The sequence below is a fragment of the Suncus etruscus genome, chromosome 3, assembly GCF_024139225.1.
Source record: "Suncus etruscus isolate mSunEtr1 chromosome 3, mSunEtr1.pri.cur, whole genome shotgun sequence".
NCBI classification, from domain to species: domain Eukaryota; kingdom Metazoa; phylum Chordata; class Mammalia; order Eulipotyphla; family Soricidae; genus Suncus; species Suncus etruscus.
In genome coordinates, this window is record NC_064850.1 from 84777445 (window position 1) to 84804277 (window position 26833).

At 37.2% G+C, this 26833-nt stretch overlaps 1 protein-coding gene across 1 annotated transcript in view; it reads right to left on the bottom strand.

Moving 5' to 3' along the window:
• The window catches only part of CFAP95 (cilia and flagella associated protein 95), an 81812-nt gene that overhangs the window by 10992 nt on the left and 43987 nt on the right, over positions 1-26833 (bottom strand). The window contains exon 5 of the mRNA XM_049770989.1: positions 5939-5996. Coding sequence (XP_049626946.1) covers positions 5939-5996 — 58 coding nt within the window. The remainder of the gene's footprint in view (positions 1-5938; positions 5997-26833) is intronic.

The following is a 26833-nucleotide window of genomic DNA, read 5'->3' on the forward strand; positions in this document are numbered from 1 at the left end:
CCAAGCCAGGAGCGACTTCTGAGCGCATAGCCAGGAGTAACCCCTGAGCGTTACCGGGTGTGGCCCAAAAACCAAAAAAAAAAAAAAAAAAAAAAAAGAAAATGTAGTTTAAAAAGTAACAATAAATGTTACCTAATTACTCTTTCTTTCCTTCTGTCCTTTATCTCCTCTTTCCTTTCTTCCCCTCACCTACTAGTAACTATACACTCCATCCAAAAAGTGAAATTCCATTGTTTTCAATCAGTTGGGAAGCTGGGAAAGTATTCAACAGTTATTTGAGCATGGAAGAAACCCTGATATCAGTGCTAAGGCAGAGGAAATAGGATCCCTTAGTGCTAGCAGAAAAAAATCACATGACTCATAACAAGAATTTCTTATGTGGTACAAATCAGGCTTATTTGTGTATTTATACATATAACATATACACAAATATACATATAAATAGATATAATATAATATATATGTTATATAATATAAACGATACCATATTGATTTATACACAAGCTAGGTCAGCACATGTTAAACATACTGAAAATTTTCACCATAATACATTGATTCAAGGAGACAGCTATATACTTCTGAATCTAAGTAATAGAGGATTGTCTCAATGGTTAATAAGCAACAGCATTTTGAAACACTGCTACATTGGTCAACAATACTAGGTGCAAGCACAAAACCCCTATGCCCGACAACAGATGAGTAGCTAAAAAAACTGTGGTACATATACACAATGGAATATCGAAAAATGAAGTCATGAAACTTTCCTATACATAGATGGACATGGAAACTATTATGCTGAGTGAAATAAGTCAGAGAGAGAGATAGACACAGAATAGTTTTACTTATCTGTGGGATTTAAGAAAAATAAAAGACAGTATTGTAGTAATACGTAGAGAAATAGAGATGAGGTCTGAGAGGATCAACCCAACATATAAAGCTTACCACAAAGAGTGGTAAGTGCAGTTAGAGAAATAACTACACTAATAACTATCATGGCAATGGTAGTGAGTGAGAGAAATTGAATGCCTGTCTCAAAGACAGGCAGGGGGTGGAGGAGGAGGGAGTTGGAGTCATTAGTAGTGGGAAGGTTGTACTGGTGAAGGGGGGGTGCTCTTTTTTACAACTGACACCCAACAACAAATATATTTGAAATCATGGTGCTTAAATAAAGATATTATTTTAAAAAAGGAACACAACAGAGCAATAAAAGTATCAAAAAAAATAAGCTTTGCCTTAATTTTCTGGTAAAAGATCGGCAGACCGAGTCACACTTTACTTGTGGCTGGAGAGACAATACAGGTATTAACACATGCTTTGCATGTAGCCAACAAGGACTAATCCCTGGTATCAATGGCCAATAACTTAAGAACCACCAGGAGTGATCCCTGAACACAGAGCCAGGACTACCTTGAGTATAACTAACTATGGCCATTCTTCCTAAATTATACTTTATTCAAATTTATATTGCTCAAATTTTCATGGCACTATTTTTAAAAGGCAGTGCAAAATAAAAAATCCCACAAGAAACCAAATGTCCTATTTATATTGAAATAAAATTGGGACAGATTATGGGCACACAGAAAGGAGCAAAGATATAAAAGATTAAGGGCATTGGGAAATCTGCACAGCTGCATACTATAAAAGACTGGAAACAAGTATTGATGAGGTTGCGAAGAAAAGTTGGATCTGGAACACTTGAAAGGAATGTAAACTGATGCAATTTCTAAAAGGTGTGATGTACAGATATACCTTTAAAATAATTTTTAAGTAATAAATTTTCATATTGTTCAGAAATGCCCTCCTACTCATTTATCTAAAGAATATAAAAAAAACTAACTCAAAAAGCTATTTATAATTTTATGCTCATAGCAGCATTTTCACTACACTTGAAACATGGATTCAATGAAACTTCCCATCGACAAATGATAGATAAAGAAACTGATGTATACACTCAATAAAATGCTACTACACCACTAACAAAGATGAAATTGTCCCATTAGACACAAAAGGATGGGACTTAAGGTTATTGTATTTAATAAACTAAGTAAAGATATGAAAAATAATTACCAGATGTTTTCCCTCACATGTGGTACATGGACAACTAAAGCAAATAATCTGAAAAAAAAAATAACTCTAAGACATACGGGAAACAATGGTGGCTACTGAATGAGAGATAGAAGTGGGAAGAATGGCAAAAGAAACTCACTATGGAAATGAAATGATTTAGAAATTTGGTGGTGGGTACCGTGATTCTTTTTCTTTTTTTCTTTTCTTTTTTCTTGGGGGGGCGGGTACAGTGATTCTTAAATACATGTGATCTTAATCACAAAGACCATAAGGATGAAGCTATACCCTTAACATTCTTATGGATTTAAGCCAATGATAACTCTCGTTTAAAAAATTAGGAATTAAAATCTAACTCAATCCAAACAAAGAGTATAGCATTACAATGTAAAAACACAAGTGTCACTAACTTATATACTAAATAGTAATTTTATATTCTTTATATTTTATTATGATAAAAATGCAGGTGACATTTAAAGAAACTAAGTCTATTAATGATAAAAACTATAGCTAAACTAAGGTACTGAGATCTAAAGGCTTTATTACTTTTAATATGGATATATTTGTTGTAATTTGGGAGAAATTAATCATAATGTGCTCACATAGATTATCATAAAATACAAGAAGGAGACAATGCAAAATAAGAGAAAGATGGGCAATAGTTTAAATGTCAATGAAAGTACACTCTAAGAACTATAGTTCTTTCGAACACTTTAAATAAAGAAAATGAACAAAATCCAATTTGAATAATGTTTCTCTTTAAATCAACATACTCATAAAGATACATTGCTTTGTTTTTGTTTTATTTAATGAAAGACATGGAGACATAAGTGTTTGTATTCAGGAAGCATTATTCAGTTCTGGGTCCAGGGACAAACTGGTGTTAATCAAGTGGCTAGGTCTAACAGGAATATATCAATACTTTAACAATGTAATATCCATACCAAAGCCTAAGAATCCTAATGGTAGAAAAAGACAATCTTGTTACTGAGAATAATTGCTAAATAGATAAGTCCTATTTCTTTCCTACTATGAAACATTCCATAGATTCCCTGTGGCCAATTTGAAATGTTCTGTCAACTTTGAAACATAATTTGGACTGTTCCCTTGCAAAATGCCAGCCCTGGTTCAATGTCTAACACTACATATGGTCTCTTGAGCACTCCTGAGAATCACATAACTAAGAATAACACTGAGCACCTTTGAGTATGACCCATATCTCTCCCTTCCCCAAAATAGTTTCCTAAGCTTTCTGTTTCTAGATGGAAAAGTCAATATTTTTTGGTTTAAAGATAACTCATAATATGTGCTCACTTCGGCAGCACATATACTAAAGATAACTCATAATCTGGAAAGATCATTCTGTACACAGATCTCATGAAGAAAGCAAAATGGTACTTCATACTTGCTATTGACCCATTAAATTTTTCCAATTTCAGCTACATGACTGCAATGACCCTTAATCTCCAATGTATTTCATGAAGTTTCTACTATCGTGTAGAGATTTCCAAACCCAAATATAGAATCTTCCAAAGCAAGGGCGAAGCAATGGCACAGTGGTAGAGCATTTGCCTTGCATGTGGCAGAAACAGAATGGACCTTGGTTCAATTCCCTGGCATCCCATAAGGGCCCCCAAGCCAGGAGCAATTTCTGAGCACATACCCAGGAGTAACCCCTGAATGTCATCTGGTGTAGCCCAAAAACTAACAAAAAAATTTTTTTAAAGAGTCTTTCAAAACCCTGGCTTACCACTTTTTCACCTTCTTCAGACAATGGTTCTGATTCTACAATAAAAATGCATTCCCACTTCTCTGGGTGCTCTTATTTTCCAGAATTACACTCCCTCTGAAATGCCAATAAGTTCTAGGATGTGATCCTGCTTGTTACCTCCAATTCCTACTCTCTCACATCTTCACTATAGTCACACACATTAACATCTTCAAAATTGTCACTCTCTTTTTCTTTCCAACCCAGAGTTTGCCCATCCCTCCCTGCACAAATTCTTTTCTTGAGTCATCCTGAATATGTTCAGTAAATTTCCTAACATTGTGTCATCTTTTTCCCCCTATTCTAAAGGTTTATGTCTCCAACAAATAGTGCTTTGGGAAAATACTATAATGCACCTACTCTGAAGCATCTTTTTCTCTATTTTGGTTCTTTGGAAAAAACTTTTAACAAAAGGTATTTTTCACTGAAATGAGTTGAAGTACCCAGTTTGAGAGTTGGCATTAGAAAAAAGCAGCTTGCAATTTTTTTTCCTCAGAAATTAGTTTATACCATTTTATTTCCTTGGTGTTTTTCAAAGTGAACAATACCTCTCCCCACCCCAACTTCAGGGGCTGCCAAAGTAACTCAACGACAGCAAAAGTTGGTTCTTAGAAAAAAATAAACAAGATTGGTAAACCATTAGGAAAACTCACAAAGAGATAAACTTAATAAACTGGATTAAAATGAAAAGGGGAACGGGCCGGAGAGATAGCATGTAGGTAAGGTGTTTACCTTGCATGCAAATGGTGGTTCGAATTCCGACATCCCATGTGGTCCCCTGAGCCTGCCAGGAGCGATTTCTGAGCAAAAAGCCAGGAGTAACCCTTGAGCACTGCCAGATGTAACCCACACACACACAAAAAAAAAAAAGAAAGAAAAGAAAAGAAAAAAAAAGAAAAAGAAATGAAAAGGGAGAGATCACTACAGGTATTACAGAGATCCAATGAATAATCAGAGACTACTTTGAGAAACTCTATGCCACAAAATGTGTAATCCTGGAAGAACGTGGAAAAAAATAAGAAAAGAAAAATTAAGACATTATTGTAATAATGCCCAGAGGCAATAGAGATGAAGATCGTAAGAACCAGCTCACTATATGAAGCTTACCACAAAAAAGAGTGGTGAATGCAGTTAGAGAAATGACTACATTAAGATCTATTCCAACAATGTTAATGAGTGAGAGAAGTAGAATGCCTGTCTCAAATAGAGGTGGGGGGATGGGAGAAGGAGATTGAGGCTATTGATGATGGGAATGTTGCACTGGTGAAGGACAGTGTTCTTTATATGACTGAAACTTAACCACAATCATGTCTGTAATCAAGGTGCTTAAATAAATAAAACAAAATAAAAATACTGTCAGGTGGGATGCCCCCCAAATTTAATTTTTAAAAGGGAAATATTTAGGGGGTGGAGAGATAGCACAGCACTGGGGCTTTTGCCTTGCACACAACCAACCCAAGACAGACAGTGGTTTGATTCCTGGATTCCCATATGGTCCCCGAGCCTGCCAGGAGCAATTTCTGAATGCAGAGTCAGAAGTAACACCATGTTCACAGAGGATGTGACCCAAAAACCAAAAAAAAAAAAAATTAACACTTATGTTCTGATAAAATTACAGATATCTGTAAAATTTTTTGTTTTATTTTCTTCTTCTTCTTCTGGTTTTGTACAGCTTAATGTTGATATGAAAATAAATATAAACTCCTGCTTACTGACTTTATTCATTCTAATTACTTTATTTTCCTGAAAAGTTCTCCTGAAAGAAAGATTAAATAGTACTGTCTAAAAATAAAAGATGATTCAGTCCTTAGCACATAATGGCCCCTAAGCCCCACCAGTAGTAATACTTGAGAATAGAGCCAGTAGTAAGCACTGAGTATGACTAGATATGGCCCCAAAACTAATAATATAAATTGTATAGTATAGTAAAAATATTAGACTACCTACAACCAATGGGTCATATTTATAAATAATAAACATAAATAGCATCAATCTCAGCAATTTTTCTATTAGTTCCAAGTTTATCTATTTATACGAGCTGTAGCAAACTCATTCAGAGCACATGAATAAGTGTCAGACTGAGGAGCAGCATCAACCCTCTCTTACGTGTGGCTGATAATCATGTGGTGGAGTGTATCCTTCAGCATATGTTGTCAGATTATACCTGCAAGAGAAAAACGTCAATATCTGAGAAAACAACTAAAATTTTTTCTTAAAATTTATTGCTATACTTTCTTTAGAAAATAAAAGCATTTTTAGTTGAGCGATTAAGGTGTTTGTCTTGCACATAGTGGTCCAGAGTTCAATCTCTGCCACCCCATCTCGTTTTCTGAGCACAACCAGGAATGATCCCTGAGCACAAGCTCTGAGTGCCTCTGGGGGTTGCCTAAAAACAAATGAAAATCTAAAAATAAAATAGTAGTATGTTGAGGAGAATTAGCCCTAATAAATTTAAACCCACTACTATGCCAGGTCATTTTTTAAATAGTGTGACACACCAACAAGTTACATATGATTCCCTCAGTTATTACCAGTTCACTGCACCCACCTGCTCTTTTGTACTAGTGATATGCCATCAAAGCCTCAAGTCTCTGGATTCAGGATTAAGGAAATCTAAACATTCCTCTTTTACCAGATTCCCTTTTATTTCCACTTCCAGTTCCTCAGGTTTTATTCCTCATGCCACATGTTCACAACTAGGTCACAACTTTAGAAAAGTAATAAAGACAACCAAATAATATGATAATATGATAATTTATTATCATAAGTAATGAGATAATGTGAAATCCCAACTACTTTCCCATTAAATACACAGAAATTCATGATGAAATACACCTCCCTTCCCTCATCTATATATCTATTCAAGTTTAGCAGGAAAACCCCAGAACACAAGAAATGAAAAAACTATTTTTCAGCTGCAAGGTCCAAGGCTAGGGATTGAGTTTGAGCCTTGTATCTTAATACTGGTTTTTTGGAAAGAGACTTAGAAAGTGTTTATCCAACAAGCAAAATGATATGGAGATTGCACCTCCAAAATAAATCTACCTGACAATCCAGTGATCCTATTTTTTAGTATTGTCAAAGGTTTTTGCAACTTTGCTTCCCCACTTGATCCCAGTTTTAAAAAAATATTTATATGAAATCAGAGGTTAGGAAAAACTACAGACTGGCCTGAGGGTTCTAATTTGGAGGGTGTGGCACCGAGATACTACCTATTGCATCCTAAAGACTCTAATTCCACCCTAAACACTGGGAGCCCAGGACCTTGCTGAACTGTGCCTAATCTTGGAGACCTTGCAGTAGAACCCACTTCAACCTCTATTTTATTGCATTTAATTACCAAACTACAAAGTACAATCTTCCACCAATTTCTGTACATGACATGTGATATTATGTTATTTATAAATTCCTCAGTTTTATATGCTCATTGCTCTCCCTCTCATGGACATGCCTGATTTTCCAGAAAAAAATAACTAGATTATATAAAGTAGTATATCACTTTATCTGCTGAGCATAAATAATAACCCCTTCTTCCTTTTTTTGAAGTTATTCTCCAGCCCATGTTGGTGGGCATCCTTTCCATCTGAAGTGGTTGTTGTATTGCCAGTAAGGCCCCTCTTCTATCCAGTTACCCTGTGCAGTTTTAGGATGACAGTATCAATCCCAAGAATACAAAAACATTGAAATTGAAAAAGCTATGTGTACATCTATACTAATAATAAGACTATTTACAGTAGCAACTGTTAGAATCCAAAGTTTGGTTTAAAAATTAACTGTAAACCTGGCTTTGCTGTTAGCCTAAGGTCATTCATGACAGGCTGCAATTTTAAGGTAGAAAAATTAGGCCCAAAAGAATAGCCAGTTCCTAGAATCAGACCCTAAGGAGATATACCAGGAACTGGCCACTTGGTCAGATAGCAGAGGCTAAACAGCAGCTGACAGACAGCTAGATGACCCCACATGCTGGATCTGGTGATGCTTGATCACCCCTCATTGAGCTGACAACTCGCCATACCATTTGTCTGTTACATTTGAACTACAACCAATCCTAACCCAACCTTGTACTAAGGACCAATAATTTTTAAAAGATCAATACCCAGATTAATACCCTATTAAGCCCTAAGTACCCCTTAAATTTGGCCTGTGAGCCATTCTTGAGGTCCTCATTTCTTAGGAGATGTTGGACTCCAGCATTCTGGAATAAATTCACTTGCATTTACATTACTGCCTACCTCCTGACAGTCTTTTGGGTGGTGGATCCTGAGTTCCAGACTTTAACACGACCTGGATCTGGAAACAATTTATGTACCCAAAAACAGATGACAAATAAAGAAATTGTCTATAGCCACATTACTGTTCTTTCATGAGATGACATCCTGCATTTGGTGGGAAGAGCTGCACTCTACCTCACTCAGATTATATAAAGAAACAAAGCAAGGGAATAAACAATGGCTAATGAAAAATAATTATTTTAGACTCTGAGTTTAACAAAAAGGAGGTAACTTGTATGGGATGAAAGGAAGATAAGAATGAGATGGGCCAGAGGACAGAAGTGGAGGAATATTGGCACTTAGATGGTGGTTGCAGTACATTCACATTGTATGTCTAAAGCATAAATGTTAATATAATGAACACCTGAAAATAGCTAAGGGACCCTTCGGGTTCCAACTCAGGCACATATGGTTTAATGATATAACAGGAGTGGAGACAAGCTGAGTAAACATGTTTACAATCGGATGATGTTCTTGGCAGAGAAATGTTTGCGTTAAATCTGAGTGATGTTTTCAAGAGTCATGCTTTTTTGCCAAGCCAGATGAAAATATTTTGCTCACAGAACTCCTTGCCCTCACCCACCCTCTCAAGCAAGGCTTGAGAGAAGAGGTGATATGCTAATTAGGGAAACTCTGGGCTTAATGGAAGTGCCCAAGAGCTGACAAGTGTGGGTAAATGATAATGCTAATGAGGAAAAGCAGGGGCAGCCCAACCAGGCTTCTGGATTTTACAAAAAAACACTCAAGAGTACTGGGTATAACCAGTGAGGACTTATTTTAATGATTGTGTCATTGAAACTAAAAGATAGGATCAAGGAACAGGCTCCCACAGGGAAAGGAGACAGAGACAGAGATGTGATCTTGAACTGTCCGAGGACTGACATCCTCAAACCCACCGCAGTTCCTGACTAGGTTTTGCTGCTGTTTTGAAACTAGACCACCAATTTACCAGAACCTGCCATCTATTTCAGCTTCCTTGACAAAACCCAGCAGTGAGGGACCCTTCTAGAGATATCACTTTGCAGTGTGACCATTGTTGAGAGGACCAATGTAATACTGTATGGCTTAGGGTTTAGATAGTGTAAGGTCAAGTACCAAATAATAAACGTGTGATTATATGATATAATCTGCCTGATCACTGTGTCAGTGCTCACCGCCAATTCTAGCTGGTTCCACTCCCAACAGTTAACATTATTTTAAAACGTGTTACTTTAATTAAAAAAATAATAAAGTGGGGCCTGAATGATAGCACAGCAGTAGAGCATTTGCCTTGCACCTGGCCAACACGGAATGGACTTGGGTTCAATTCCCAGGATCCCATATGATCCTCTGTGCATGTCAGAAGCGATTTCTGAGCGCAGAGGAATAACCCTGAGTGCTGCTGGGTGTGATCCCCGAGAAAGGCAAAAAAAAAGGGGGGGGGGGGAGGGGGCAAAATAATGAAGCATACAAAACCAAATAGGAGTTCTAGGAAGCCACTGCAGGTTGAGGACACCAAGAAATAACAGTATTTCATATAATAAAAATTTTTTTAGAAAAAGAAAAATAAGAGATCAAGCCCAGAAATTAAGGGTTCTAGAACACAACTATCTCTCTACAACTCTTCTAAAATCAATTTCCTTTCATAAAATAGTGTTTACTTTATTCTAGCAGAAGAGGGCACTCTTGAGCTAAGATATGTCAATTACCTCAATTTATGAATTTCCTTAGAGTGATATCTAGTTTGGGGGAAAGATATCTAACATTTTAAAGAACAGAAAGGAAATTTCAAGTTAATAAAATATTCTGCAGAAATATTTCCACATAATAACAGCATTCCTCCACCAACAATTTCTATTTAATGATGCATTGGATATCCTAGAAATGAAAAATAAAAGAAAGAACTAGAATATTTGCAAAGGAAGAAACAAAATTGTATCTTCTGCAGAAAATATATTGTCTACATTTTTAAAATTCAAGATAATCTACAAACCATAACAACAGGTAAGTTTAGAAAGGTTACTGAGTACAAGATCAATATACAAAAATAACATAGCATTCTCTAGGAACAAAAATTTAGAAAATGACTATAAAGTAGAAAATTTTCAAATATAATTGTAGAAAAACATTAAAAGCATCTAAATAAATTTATCTTACATAAAATTTACAACTTATTTATGAAGAAAAAATGATAAAAATTTGTTGAAAGACATAAACTAACTCCGATATATATTTATAGATATAAATGCTTATTCCATATAATATACTTAAAGAATTATCAATAAAAATACCTAAACGTTGTTTCAGGAAACTTGTCAAACAGATATGAGATGACATCACAAAATGCCAAGGAGAATCAGGACAATTTTGAAACAAATATTCAAACTTTTTCTACAGATAAAGACAACATACAGCCATTGTGATTAACAGAATGTTGGTTCTGTAGAGAGAAATATTGATAAATCAATAGAGCATAATTGAACCCAGAAAGAGACTTCCATGAATGTAAGACTTTAGTATATGATGAATACAGCTTTATGAATCAGTTAAGAAAGATTAGATTAGGGCCAAGCAATAGTATAGGGAGTAGGGCAAGTGCATTGCATGTAAATGAACCAGGTTTAATCCCCCTAACCTGACAGGAGTAACTCAGAAACACAGAGCAAGGAGTAATCTTTGAGCACTCTTGGGTGTGTAAAAAATAAAAACAAAAAAAAATAGATAAAATGGTATTAGCTATTTATATTAAAATGTTATATATACATATATGCTATACATGCGTGTATATGTGTACAAGTGATTTCTGGAGTTCAATAATTTTATTTTCATAGAAAAAGTGTTTATTAAATTGTAACTTAAAATTTCCATTGCTCAGAAGATCTTATAAACAATTAGAAGATATTTATAATAATCTTAAATCAAAGCAAATTATAAACCAGAAAGATAGTATAACAGTTATGGTGCTAGCCTTTCATGTAGTTTATCCATGTTTCTTCCCTGACACTACATATGGTTCCCTGAGCATCGTCATGTGTGACCTCTAAGCATAGAGCCAAGAATAAGTCCTGAGCATGATCACAGGCAGGTATAGCCCCAAATAAAACAAAGTTAGCATCCAAAAGTATAAAAACTTTATGCAAATCAGAAAGTGATAAATCTTAAAGAGAAAATAGATTGTTGCTAGGTAATCAATTCATAGCAGAAGAAATAAGCATGACTAATTAATATTTTTAAATAAATTCAGACTTAAAATTGAGCAATTAGTGATATGCAAAGTGAAAAATTGATGTATCATTTTATATATACTAAATTGACAAGAATACTTAAAATCCCTGTACTATTTATTTATAATGCTATGAGAATTATATTCTTACTGTAGCAATATTTTGTAAGATTGAAGGTGCATATATATTTATTATAACTAAACATACAGTGAAATATTAATTTATAACCAGGTAATTATATTACTTTATATAATGAAAATATTACATAATGTCAAAATGTTAAGTGCTTATAGGTGGCAACAAATTTATTATCACAACCCTGACTTTTTTACAAAAAAGTTATCATTCAGCTGTTCTGACGACCAGCCAACTTAGTGTGCAAAGTAGCACTGGGCGTGTCTGACCTCACTAAAGCGTTACAAAAACTCCTTTCACCCTTTCAAGCCCTTTCCCTTTGTCTTGTACCATCTCCCAATACAATCTAACACTCTACAGACACATAAATATTTAATGGATGGGAATAAAATTTTAACATAAAAAATACAGATTTGCTACAGAGATAATTCAAAACAAAGAGCTGAAAGATTAATGTATTATCACTTCTTTGCAAAGGCCATTGAGGTGTAACAAAAATAGTAACTTATATTACAAAATGATGACTTTTTTTTTTTTTTGGTTTTTGGGCCACACCCGGTGATGCTCAGGGGTTACTCCTGGCTATCTGCTCAGAAATAGCTCCTGGCAGGCACGGGGGACCATATGGGACACCGGGATTCGAACCAACCACCTTTGGTCCTGGATCGGCTGCCTGCAAGGCAAACACCACTGCGGTATCTCTCCGGGCCCGATGACTTTTTTCTAATTATAAACTTTTTTTTTTTCTTTCTTTTTTTTTTTTTTTTTTTTTTTAGTTTTTTTTGGTTTTTGGGTCACTCCCGGCAGTGCTCAGGGGTTCCTCCTGGCTGTCTGCTCAGAAATAGCTCCTGGCAGGCACGGGGGACCATATGGGACACCGGGATTCGAACCAACCACCTTTGGTCCTGGATTGGCTGCTTGCAAGGCAAACGCCGCTGTGCTATCTCTCCGGGCCTCTAATTATAAACTCTTTGTGAGGTTCCTACCTCTCTTTAATTTGAGGAACTGGATGAAAGAAGCATTAGTTTAAGTAATCTTTTGTTTTGTTTTGTTTTTTGTTTTTGAGTCACACCCGGCAGTATTCAGGGGTTAATCCTGGCTCTACGCTCAGAAATCTCTCCTGGCAAGCTCGGGGGACTATATGGGATGCCGGGGTTTGAACCACTGTCCTTCTACATGCAAGGCAAATGCCCTACCTCCATCTATCTCTCTGGCCCTTGTTTAAATAATCTGTAAATGATTTATTTCATCAAATTAGAAATAAAAATTTATTTATAAAAATAAAATATAGATGGTATTTTATATCAGTTTAAACCTGTAACAAAAGAAAATAAGTCAATGAGAAAAATCCTTCAGGAAAATTCTAGAAAGGGAAGGATGAGAGAGCCTAGGAAGGCTTTGCTTGTAGACAGTCATTAAAAAAAAAAAAAAAAAAAAAAGGTGCCCTGGCTCATGAAAAGGTCTGTTTGGTTTGGGGATCAGAGCTGGAGTTTATCAGTGACAGGAGTCTTCTATGGCTCACAACAGCCAATAACGACTTTAATTCATTGTTTGGAACCACCAACAGCAAGCCTATGTCACATTTCCAGGTGGCCCTGCTCTCACATTTCATTCCTACCTATCTGGTCAAGTCGTCCTTTGGGTTTAATTGAAACCCGTGGTAATGGGAAAAGAATCTGAGTAGTGAGTCCACGAAAGTCTGAAGGTCAGCCTTCCATAATTTTTCCAAGAGTTCAATAAAATATTCCATTACTGTTGTAATAAATTTCCCCTTTGGTCCATCTCTATTGTCTCTGGGCATTACTCCAATACTGTCTTTTATTTTTCTAAAAAAACCCATAGACTTTTTTTTTTTAAAGATTTCATATTAAGCCAAAATGAATATCCATCCACCTTCTTTCTCTTTCTGTTCCTTCCTTCCTTTTTCTTTCTTCTTTCTTCTTTTCTTTCTTTCTTTCTCTTTCTTTCTTTCTTTCTTCCTTCTTTCCTTCTTTCTATTTCTTTCCTTCTTTCTTTCTTTCTTTCTTCCTTCTTTCCTTCTTTCTTTTTCTTTCCTTCTTTCTTTCTTTCTTTCTTTCTTCCTTCCTTCTTTCCTTCTTTCTTTCTTTCTTCTTTCTTTCTTTCTTTCTTTCTTTCTTTCTTTTCCTTCCTTCCTTCCTTCCTTCCTTCCTCCTTCCTTTCTTCCTTCCTTCCTTCCTTCCTTCCTTCCTTCCTTCCTTCCTTCTTTCTTTCTTTCTTTCTTTCTTTCTTTTTCTTTCTTCTTTCTTTCTTTCTTTTCTTTCTTTCTTCTTTCTTTTTTCTTTCTTTCTTTCTTTTCTTTCTTTTCTTTTCTTTCTTTCTTTCTTCCCTTTCTTCTTTCTTTCTTCTTTTTTTTTTAAATGCATAATTATTTTTTATTTAAACACCTTGATTACATACATGATTGTGTTTGGGTTTCAGTCATAAAAGGAACACCACCCATCACCAGTGCAACATTCCCATCACCCAAGTCCCAAATCTCCCTCCTCCCCACCCAACCCCCGCCTGTACCCTAAACAGGCTCTACATTTCCCTCATACATTCTCAATATTAGGACAGTTCAAAATGTAGTATTTTCTCTAACTAAACTCATCACTCTTTGTGGTGAGCTTCCTGAGGTGAGCTGGAACTTCCAGCTCTTTTCTCTTTTGTGTCTGAAAATTATTATTACAAGGGTGTCTTTCATTTTTCTTAAAACCCATAGATGAGTGAGACCATTCTGCGTTTTTCTCTCTCTCTCTGACTTATTTCACTCAGCATAATAGATTCCATGTACATCCATGTATAGGAAAATTTCATGACTTCATCTCTCCTGACAGCTGCATAATATTCCATTGTGTATATGTACACACAGTTTCTTTAGCCATTCGTCTGTTGAAGGGCATCTTGGTTGTTTCCAGAGTCTTGCTATGGTAAATAGAGCTGCAATGATATAGGTGTAAGGAAGGGGTTTTTGTATTGTATTTTTGTGTTCCTAGGGTATATTCCTAGGAGTGGTATAGCTGGATCGTATGGGAGCTCGATTTCCAGTTTTTGGAGGAATCTCCATATCGCTTTCCATAAAGGTTGAACTAGACAGCATTCCCACCAGCAGTGGATAAGAGTTCCTTTCTCTCCACATCCCCGCCAACACTGTTTATTCTCATTCTTTGTGATGTGTGCCATTCTCTGGGGTGTGAGGTGGTATCTCATCGTTGTTTTGATTTGCATCTCCCTGATGATTAGTGATGTGGAACATTTTTTCATGTGTCTTTTGGCCATGCGTATTTCTTCTTTGTCAAAGTGTCTGTTCATTTCTTCTCCCCATTTTTTGATGGGGTTAGATGTTTTTTTCTTGTAAAGTTCTGTCAGTGCCTTGTATATTTTGGAGATTAGCCCCTTATCTGATGGGTATTGGGTGAATAGTTTCTCCCACTCAGTGGGTGGCTCTTGTATCCTGGGCACTATTTCCTTTGAGGTGCAGAAGCTTCTCAGCTTAATATATTCCCATCTGTTAATCTCTGCTTTCACTTGCTTGGAGAGTGCAGTTTCCTCCTTGAAGATGCCTGTAATGTCCTGTAGTGTTTTGCCTATGTGCTGTTCTATATATCTTATGGTTTTGGGGCTGATATCGAGGTCTTTAATCCATTTGGATTTTACCTTTGTACATGATGTTAGCTGGGGGTCTAAGTTTAATTTTTTGCAAGTGGCTATCCAATTGTGCCAACACCACTTGTTGAAGAGGCTTTCCCTGCTCCATTTAGGATTTCCTGCTCCTTTATCAAAAATTAGATGGTTGTATCTCTGGGGAACATTTTCTGAGTATTCAAGCCTATTCCACTGATCTGAGGACCTATCCTTATTCCAATACCATGCTGTTTTGATAACTGTTGCTTTGTAGTACAGTTTAAAGTTGGGAAAAGTAATTCCTCCCATATTCTTTTTCCCAATGATTGCTTTAGCTATTCGAGGGTGTTTATTGTTCCAAATGAATTTCAAAAGTGTCTGATCCGGGGCCGGCGAGGTGGCGCTAGAGGTAAGGTGTCTGCCTTGCAAGCGCTAGCCAAGGAAAGGACCATGGTTCGATCCCCCGGTGTCCCATATGGTCCCCCCAAGCCAGGGGCAATTTCTGAGCGCGTAGCCAGGAGTAACCCCTGAGCATCTAACGGGTGTGGCTTGAAAAAAAAAAAAAAACCAAAAGTGTCTGATCCACTTCTTTGAAGAATGTCATGGGTATCTTTAGAGGGATGGCATTAAATCTGTATAATGCCTTGGGGAGTATTGACATTTTGATGATGTTAATCCTGCCAATCCATGAGCAGGGTATGTGTTTCCATTTCCGTGTGTCCTCTCTTATTTCTTGGAGCAGAGTTTTATAGTTTTCTTTGTATAGGTCCTTCACATATTTAGTCAAGTTGATTCCAAGATATTTGAGTTTGTGTGGTACTATTGAATGGGGTTGTTTTCTTAATGTCCATTTCATCCTTATTACTATTGGTATATAGAAAGGCCATTGATTTTTGTGTGTTAATTTTGTAGCCTGCCACCTTGCTATATGAGTCTATTGTTTCTAGAAGCTTTTTGATAGAGTCTTTAGGGTTTTCTAAGTAGAGTATCATGTCATCTGCAAACAGTGAGAGCTTGACTTCTTCCTTTCCTATCTGGATTCCCTTGATATCCTTTTCTTGCCTAATCGCTATAGCAAGTACTTCCAGTGCTATGTTGAATAGGAGTGGTGAGAGAGGACAGCCTTGTCTTGTGCCAGAATTTAGAGGGAAGGCTTTCAGTTTTTCTCCATTGAGGATAATATTTGCCACTGGCTTGTGGTAGATGGCCTTCACTATATTGAGAAAGGTTCCCTCCATTCCCATCTTGCTGAGAGTTTTGATCAAGAATGGGTGTTGGACCTTATCAAATGCTTTCTCTGCATCTATTGATATGATCATGTGGTTTTTATTTTTCTTGTTATTGATGTTGTGTATTATGTTGATAGATTTACGGATGTTAAACCAGCCTTGCATTCCTGGGATGAAACCTACTTGATCGTAGTGGATGATCTTCTTAACGAGGCATTGAATCCTATTTGCCAGGATTTTGTTGAGGATCTTTGCATCTGCATTCATCAGTGATATTGGTCTGTAATTTTCTTTTTTGGTAGTGTCTCTGTCTGGTTTAGGTATCAAGGTGATGTTGGCTTCATAAAAGCTATTTGGAAGTGTTTCTGTTTGTTCAATTTCATGAAAGAGTCTTGCCAAGATTGGCAGTAGTTCCTCTTGGAAAGTTTGATAGAATTCATTAGTGAATCCATCTGGACCTGGGCTTTTGTTTTTCGGCAGACATTTGATTACTGTTTTAATTTCATCAATGGTGATGGGGGTGTTTAGATATGCTACATCCTCTTCCTTCAACCGTGGAAGATTATAAGAGTCCAAGAATTTATCCATTTCTTCCAGGTTCTCATTTTTAGTGGCGTAGAGTTTTTCAAAGTAGTTTCTGATTACCCTTTGAATCTCTGTCATATCAGTAGTGATCTCTCCTTTTTCATTCCTGATACGAGTTATCAAGTTTCTCTCTCTCTCTTTCTTTGTTAGGTTTGCCAGTGGTCTATCAATCTTGTTTATTTTTTCAAAGAACCAACTTCTGCTTTCGTTGATCTTTCGGATTGTTTTTTGAGTTTCCACTTCGTTGATTTCTGCTCTCAGCTTTGTTATTTCCTTCTGTCTTCCTATTCTTGGGTCCTTTTGTTGAGCATTTTCTAGTTCTATTAGCTGTGTCATTAAGCTACTCAGGTAAGCTCCTTCTTCCTTCCTGATGTGTGCTTGCAAAGCTATAAATTTTCCTCTCAGTACTGCTTTTGCTGTGTCCCATAGGTTCTGAGAGTTTGTGTCTTTATTGTCATTTGTTTCCAGGAACCTTTTGATTTCCTCCTTGATTTCATCTCGGACCCACTGGTTATTGAGCATGAGGCTGTTTAACTTCCAGGTGTTAGAGTGTTTCTTCTGAGTCCCTTTGGAGTTCACAAATAATTTCAGAGCCTTGTGGTCAGCGAAGGTAGTCTGCAAAATTTCTATCCTCTTGATCTTATGCAGGTATGTTTTATGTGCCAGCATGTAGTCTATCCTGGAGAATGTCCCATGTACATTGGAGAAGAATGTGTATCCAGGTTTCTGGGGATGGAGTGTCCTATATATATCCACTAGGCCTCTTTCTTCCATTTCTCTCCTCAGGTCTAGTATATTCTTGTTGGGTTTCAGTCTGGTTGACCTGTCCAGTGTTGACAAGGCCGTGTTAAGGTCCCCCACAATTATTGTGTTGTTGTTGATATTATTTTTCAGATTTGTCAACAGTTGTATTAAATATTTTGCTGGCCCCTCATCCGGTGCATATATGTTTAGGAGAGTGAATTCTTCCTGCTCTACGTACCCCTTGATTAATATAAAATGTCCGTCTTTGTCCCTTACAACCTTCCTGAGTATAAAGTTTGCATTATCTGATATTAGTATGGCCACTCCAGCTTTTTTATGGGTGTTGTTTGCTTGGATAACTTTTCTCCAGCCTTTTATTTTGAGTCTATGTTTGTTCTGACTATTCAGGTGCGTTTCTTGTAGGCAGCAGAAGGTTGGATTGAGTTTTTTGATCCATTTAGCCACTCTGTGTCTCTTAACTGGTGCATTTAGTCCATTGACGTTGAGAGAAAGAATTGTCCTGGGATTTAACGCCATCTTTATTTCAAAATTTGGTGTGTCTTTTGGGTAGTCTTGTCTTAGATTAGGTCTTTCAGTTTTTCTCTTAAGACTGGTTTTGTGTCTGTGAAGTTTCTGAGCTGTTTTTTGTCTGTGAAACCATGTATTCTTCCATCAAACCGGAAAGTGAGTTTTGCTGGGTATAGTATTCTGGGTGAAGCATTCATTTCATTCAGTCTTGTCACAATATCCCACCACTGCTTTCTGGCATTGAGCGTTTCTGGTGACAGGTCTGCTGTAAATCTCAGGGAAGCTTGCTTGAACATGATTTCCCCTTTTGATTTTTCAGAATTCTGTCTGTATCTGTGGGATTTGTCATTGTGACTAGGATGTGTCTTGGGGTGGTTTTTCTGGGGTCTCTTTTGGTTGGTACTCTTCGGGCATGCAGGATTTGATCACATATATTCTTTAGCTCTGGAAGTTTCTCTTTAATGATGTTCTTGACCATTGATTCTTCCTGGAAATTTTCTTCCTGGGTCTCTGGGACTCCAATGATTCTTAAGTTGTTTCTGTTGATCTTATCATAGACTTCTATTTTCATCTGTTCCCATTCTTTGACTAATTTTTCCATTGTCTGCTCATTTGCTTTAAGTTTTTTGTCCAATCTCTCCTGCTGTATGGAATTGTTATGTATCTCATCTTCCACAGCACCAAGTCTATTCTCAGCTTCTGATACCCTGTCCCAGAGCTTATCCATTTTGCCATTCACTTCGTTTACTGACTTTTTCAGTCCTGTTAGTTGACATGTTATTTCAGTTTGGAGTTTTGTCATTTCTGCCTTCATATTTTCTTGGTTCTTATTAGTGTTCTGTTCAACTCGATCCATGGTTTCTTGGAGTCTGTTGAGCACCTTCCATATTGCTAGTCTAAAGTCCTTATCTGAGAGGTTGATTAGTTGTTCAGTCATTATCTGGTCCTCAGAATTGTCATCTTCATTCTCTATGTCTGATGCTGGCCTGCGTTGTTTCCCCATTGTCACACTTGTATTGTGGGTTTTTCTACGTGTTGTGGTGGTATTCATTGTCTATATGATGTAGGCAGCACACTCCTCTGGCTCCTCCCTTTCTGGATGGGCTGACTTGCCTCTAAGGGAGGGGAGTCCTCCGTGGATGAAGCCTCACACTGGGTCAAATCTTAGGCCCGAGCATGCAACAGAGAAGACAGTCCAGAGAGAAATGTTTGCTTCTGTGATATAGCGCCGTTCTTAGTGTGATTTTTCCTTCTTGTTGCAATGGAGTTCTTTCCTTAGAAAGAGTGCACGGCCGCGTAGCGAAGCGGAGAGGCCGTGCTCCTCTGAGCCTCTTTTTGCCCCACTCGCAAGAGTTTCACGCAAGAGGACAGTAGACAGACATAGACAGGTCACACTCACAGTCTTTCACAGCTGAGCCCCACTGGGCCGGTGTACTTTTGCGGATTTTCCCCGCCTGGTGTCACACACAGGGAGCCAGCTTTTGCAAAGGTTAGCCGGTTTTTATGCTCTGAAGTCCCTCCCTGAAAATGGTGTCTGGGCGAGCAAGGTTTCTGGAGGCTCTTTTTGCCCCACTCGCAAGAGTTTCACGCAAGAGGACAGTAGACAGACATAGACAGGTCACACTCACAGTCTTTCACAGCTGAGCCCCACTGGGCCGGTGTACTTTTGCGGATTTTCCCCGCCTGGTGTCACACACAGGGAGCCAGCTTTTGCAAAGGTTAGCCGGTTTTTATGCTCTGAAGTCCCTCCCTGAAAATCTTCTTTCTTTCTTCTAACTTTTCTATCTATCTTTTTTCTTAGGCTTTTTTTTTTTTTTTTTTTTTTTTTTTTGTTTTTGGGCCACACCCAGTGATGCTCAGGGGGTACTCCTGGCTATGCGCTCAGAAGTCGCTCCTGGCTTGGGGGACCATATGGGACGCCGGGGGATCGAACCGCAGTCCGTCCTAGGCTAGCGCAGGTAAGGCAGGCACCTTACCTTTAGCGCCACCGCCCGGCCCCAATTCTTAGGCTTTTTTTGGGGGGGGGGTTGGGTCACACCCGGCAGCGCTCAGGGATTACTCCTGGCTCTATGCTCAGAAATCGCTCCTGGCAGGGTTTGGGATGCTGGGATTCGAACCACCATCCTTCTGCATGCAAAGCAAATGCCCTACCTCTATACTATCTCTCTGGCCCCCCTATCTTTCTTTCTCTTTATTTTGTCTTTCTTTGATCTTTCTTCTTTCTTTCATTTTTTCTTTCTTCTTTTTCTTCCTTCCTTCTTTCCTTTCTTCCTAAATAGAAGTGACACATACACAAAATCTACTAATTCTCCACATTGATTTTTAATGCCAGACCTATTTTATAAATAATTGGCACTCAACAAGCTAAAGAGGAAAAAGAAGAGATTAAAAATGAAGTTCAGGAAAATTTGGATCTGCTTTTACTCCTGCTCCAAGTGATGCTTGGCTGTCTTCTACATCTAAATTTCTTCCCTCTCATCAAAAAAACCTGAATTATGAACCAAGTATATTTTAGCCTCTGCTTTATCACCAAGTAGTCATGGGGCTTTAGGTAAATCACTTAAACCCTCCACAGCAGACAGGGCACTTGATTTGCATGATACTGATCTATTTTTGTTAACCTGCATCCCATATAGTTCCCCCCACCCCTGCAGCACCACTAGGAGTGACTCCAGAGTGCAGAGCCAGGGGTAATCTCTAAGCACTGCCAAGTATGGCCTCAAAACAAACAAACAAACAAACAAAAAAGCTCCACATCTTTATCTCTCTCCCTCCACATTATTTTTCAAAAATACTTATAGAATGATATGTGGATTGATTAACTAGTAAATAACTTGATTCTCTCTGAGCTTTGCTTTCTTCCTCTAGACATTTAAGGGAGTACCTATGCAAATGGCCTTGCATGATTTTTAGAAGTCAAGAGATAATGAATGATGTAACCAAAAGTACCTTGAGAATATAAAGCTTTATATATATAAGCAAAACACACAATATGGTTGAGGACATAGACTCAGCAATCAAGCAGACCAGACATGAGTTAAAATCTAGTTCTACTGTTTACTAGATAAAGCACTTTTGATAAGTTTCTTAACCTCTCTAAGCTCTTTCTTTAAACAAAGATACTTCCAGTATCTATTTCAGAGAATGAGAATTAAAGGGAATAAGACCTGAGCTTAGTGACAGACTCATAGCATGCACTCATTAACACTATAATTAGGAAAACAAATAAAAAAGAAACCAAAACAATACTGTAATTAGATTAATTAAACCATAAAGTACATCATTTTCTTTGCAGTTTAATTGGATTAGCTAAGAAGCACAGCGGAAGATGAATTGGAAAGGATGTGGCTAGAGGCAGTGAAATGAATTTGAAAACTTATACCAGCAATTGTGCCTGAGTCAGTGGCCTCACTCATATCTCCATCTCAAATATCTGCATGTTCTCTGACATTTGCTCTTGCATTTTCTCTTTCTTAAAGAAGGATCGCCCAAACTCCCTCTTCCTACACACCAGAAAAGTAGGGTTCAAATCTGAAACTTTATAGCCACTCGATTGTGAAGTAAATATGATTAATCTCTCTTATCATATCTAAAATATGAAACATTCTCTTTATCATCATTACTAACAAGTTCAACTGCTTAGACTTTTCAAAACACAAATTTAATCATCAGGGCTTCAAAACATTTCATTGTTGAATTATACAAAATGAAGTTTAAATTCCTTAACACATCTATATCTATAGATATTACTGGTCTTTTTTTTTTTTTTTTGGTGTAGTGGCAGTTAAACTTGGATACCCTCACTTGGCAGTTGAACCTAGACATACCCCTTGGACACACCCTTGGAGAAATCCTTTGTCATGCCAGGTATAAAAGGAAAAACTTGGACCATTGGGTGGCCAGATAGAATGCATCAGCAAGATGCTGCCTGCTTTGTATCTATCTCTCTTTCTTGAACCTAGGCCTACCCCCACCCTGCCACCTCTGACTGTGAATCATTTAATCAATAGCTCTCTCACTCTCTTTCTCTCTCCCCTATCTCTCCCCCAAACCCTGGTCAGCAGCCAAGCAGCAAGAGGACTTGCAGCTTACTGCAGTAACTACAACTAGGGGTTTTACAGCCCAGCATCTCTCTCCAACTGTAGTTGTCATCATTACATGCTGATATTTTTGAACTAGGCATGCCCTCTTGGGTTCCCGCTCCTCTTTCCTTTATATCTGATATATATTTTGTCTATCGTGCTTTCTCTATTTGAATTGGTTACCTATGAATTATGTTTTTTGCTGTTTTGATTTTGCTTTTACTAAGTCAAACAAGGCTTTATTGAAATAAAAAGAATACCCAAAAATGAAATAAAGGCCATTCAGGTAAAAATAATAGGAAATAATGAGATCTAAGGTTCTAGTCAGTACTGTTTTGTTTTGTTTTGTTTTGTTTTTGCTTTGGGACCACACCCTGTGGCACTTAGGGGTTATCTCCTAGCTCTACACTCAGAAATCACTCCTGGCTGGCTCTGAAGACCATATGGGATGCCAGGAATTAAATCTGGATCCATCCAGGATCTGCAGTGTGCAAGGCAAATACCCTACTGCTATGCTTTCACTCCAGCACCATGGTCAGTACTGTTTTGTTGTGATGGTGGTGGTGGTGGTGGTTAATTTTAACCATTTTAATTGATGTACTAGCATTTACTATACTGTTAGTTATACTTCCAAGCATCTATCGTTGCAATTCACACAATCACTAGATTGCCTCCAGCAGTAAAGGCCCTTCCAAGCCACTTCCAGTTGCATGTGAGTTCAGTTCTATAGACAAGATTTCCAGGCTTGATGATTTTAATCATCTGTACAACTCATGTTTTTAAACTCAACTTAGGTGTTATTTTTACCTGTAATCTTCTTTCTAACCACTTTAAAATGAACTATGTGAACTATGGGAAATAGTACAGTACATATCACATTTGCCTTACATAATGCTGACCTAGTTCCTGACACTCCAGATGGTCCTCTGAGCACCACCAGGAGTCACCCCTGAGCATAGAGACAAAAGTTATTCCAATCCCCCCAAAAAGGAGCTCTATGCTGCCTTTGTATTCTATATTCATAGTAGTATATTGTAGTAAAGTGGCACAGCCAATGTCTGTTATAATCTTACTTCTCCCTTATATTTCTCTACTTGGAAGCTGAAAACATTCTTGTTATCAAAGATGGTCATGTCAAAGTATATAAAAAAATAAAATAAAATGAAGATACTAGAATGGAATTCTCTTATTGGTGTTTGGAGACACAATAGCCTTGAAGCTCCATGCAAGTACTTAAACCCCATACATGTTAAATCTAAAACAATGCACTGGGACCACTGGAGACTTTAAGTACTTATAGATAATGGAAACAACTCACTGAATTTCTGTAGGGAGTAAATGAGCTAGCATATGTGAACCTCTTAGAATGTAAATGACACCTCACAAGCACATATGAGTGTTTGCTATTAACAGTGCTGCCACCAAAATTATTATAAGACATGGAAATCCCATTCAATGGAATATAAAGCAGACAAACACACAACTGGAATTACCAAGCTGGGTAATTATAAAGTACTATTTTGAGGAAAGAAGGAAGGAAGGAAGGAAGGAAGGAAGGAAGGAAGGAAGGAAGGAAGGAAGGAAGGAAGGAAGGAAGGAAGGAAGAAGGAAGGAAGAAGGAAGGAAGAAAGGGAAGGAAGGAAGGAAGAAGGAAGGAAGAAAGGGAATGAAGGAAGGAGGGAGGAAGAAATGGAAGGAAGGAAGGAAGGAAAGAAGGAAGGAAGGAAGGAAGGAAGGAAGGAAGGAAGGAAGGAGGGAAGGAGGGAAGGAAGAAGGAAGGAAGGATGGGAAGGAAAGAAGAAAGAAGGAAGGAAGACAACTCATTATAAATAGAAAATTCACCACCATTAAGATGTTCTCTATAAACCCTGGGGAATACAAATATCTTACTTCTCAAGGTAGTAACCTAGAAAAATTTCTAATTGATAGGCAGTCAACACCTATACATGTGGGGAGAGAAAAATGTGGAACAGAATCAGCCTATCTATGATATGGCCAAATCAGACTGCCTTGAATAAAAGAGAGATTGCTGTTCAAAGCAAGAAAATGGGATTCTCTAAAAATAAAGATCATACAAGAAACAAGAAAGAGGATGGAAAAATGAATTTAGGTCTGTCCCATTCTTACTCCACCATTTTTCATTACATCACTTCTTTCTTCATATTTTCTTTATTATTCACATTCTTTATCATCACCCTCATCACCATAGGTATAAGGACTCACTCACCATAAGCCAATCCCAGGAGAATGTGTCTGAAGCAGGGTCACTAGAAAAGTTAATAAACCAAAACAGACATAAAAGAGAAGATTAAGTTGGGGGCTTCCAGCCTTGTGGTCCAAAAGCCAGCCACCAAACTAATTTCTCTTGCCATCTTTCTTGATCAGCTCAATCCACAACCAGGAGGAGGAGGTTCAAAAAAGAGACAAAAGTAATCAAGTCTAGGTGGGCCTTTTACATGTCAAAAAGGGTGGATGAAAAGGAAATAGGAAGCAGGGTATTCTTTGGGGAAAGCAGGTTGTGATCTCCGTGCAATCCAACAATAAGAAAACATAATATTTTCTCTGGAAATAAATGTTCAACAAACAAATGGTATTTTAATAGGAGACAAACCACAACACAAGTTCTAGAACAGAAAACAAAAGCCTTACACTGCATTTTAAGAAAAAAATAGCATAAACAAAACCCTCTTGCTATTCATGTATAATCTCTTTCCTCTGAAAAATGTCAATGGTTTTAATAGATGTGAAGTATCCCAGAGAGAGGAATAAATTGAAAGTATTTCGATTATGGCCTTAGCTTGGTACTTGATACTATGAAGTGATCACAGCACATATACATATGGGTAAGTACTTTATCCAAAAAAATGGGAACTTAACTACCTGGACTATTTTTTAGCCTAATTTAACATATTCGTTTATGTGATTTCAAATGAGTTTCTCCTTAGAACCATAAAATTTTGGAGCAAGAAAGGACTTTACAGATCATTTGGTTCAATCCCCTCATTTTTGCAATGGAGCAACGAGAATCCAAAAAGGATTATTAACCAGCACAAGGTCACATAGTAAGTGAAATGCAGATCCAGAAGTAGAACCCATGCCCATTTCCTTTTACTATGCCCTTTCTGAAAAGCCACATTATGTTTCAAAATCTATCCAGTAATCTAAAGCACTACTATTTGACCTACTACTTGACCTTCTCTGGTCAAGGGGGTCATGTAAGTTTATGAATAAAATCTGGAAACAAGGGACCAGAATAATAATAGAGCAGGCAGAGCATTAGCCTTGCATTTGGCTTACTAGGGTTTAATCTCTGGCATTCCATATGTATTTAACCCCAAATACAACCAGATAGTTCCTGAGTGCAGAGCCTTGAATATCACCACGTGTGGCCCAAAATCAAAATTAAAAAAATGAAAACATATTTTATCATTTTTATCTGGGAGACATTTATCTTTTTGTTTATTTGGTTTGAGGCCACACCAGCAGTATTCAGGGGTTACTCTTAGATCTGCACTTGGAGGTGATTCTTGGGTGTGCTCAGAGGACTATATGGGATGCTGGGGATCAAATTCTGTTCAGCCACATGCAAGGCAAACACCCTACCCACTGTGCTATCACTTTGACCCCTATCATAAAAATTTAAAGGTACAATATTTACTACCAGAGACAATAAAATTTTGTTTTTTAACAAAATCACAACAGGAGCTGGATGTTAGCAACTCTAGAGAGAGAAAAATAACTTATTCTAAATAAATTTAATCAAATCTTGATATATTTAAATTTTTCTTTTTTTAAAGTATGAGTCATTGACAGCACTTTACTATCATCCTAATTGCTTCCTGGACTATAATTTTAAATTTTTTCTATCAGAATGTGACATGTGAAAGGAAGTTTTTTATGGAGCCCTATTCTCTATTTGAAGGCTGGAGTGATAAGTATAGTCATGTATTCTGGTTTTGATTATTGTCATTATTTTCTAGAGACATATACTGCTACTTTAGGAAGGAAAGTTATATTTTCCACATAAATGCAAACTAAAGAAGGTGAGTGATTATGAAGTTGTGGTAAGAGAAAAAATAGCAAATGTTATCATTTACAATGGATGCTAAAATTACGATGGTTACTATACATCTAATATTTCCTTAGCAACAAAATCATATTTAAATTAAGCTATTTTTCATCAAAAAGCAATATAAAATTTAAATTTATGTTATAGTTCCCACTTCTTTTTTATAAGACAAAACACATTATTTTAGCCCACTGAACAAACTTATTCTTATTGCCTTTTAAAGTTGACATTTAACTTCCACAACTATACAGTTGGTAAGAAGCAGAAGACTATTATTTTCAATAGAGCAGATTCTAACCATCATGTAGTATCCTACTATACAGAATGTCCAATAATTAGTGCACATTAGCCAAAAAAGAACTACATACAGAATTGTAGAAAACGGTAGAAATTCTCCTGTATTTATTTGCTTGATAACACTCATAAATCAAGATAAATAAGTCTAACAACGCATAAGATTATTTTCCTAAAAGAAATTGCTATATGATCACAGAAGCCACTAATCACCAACAGTGATTTGCTAAGAGACTG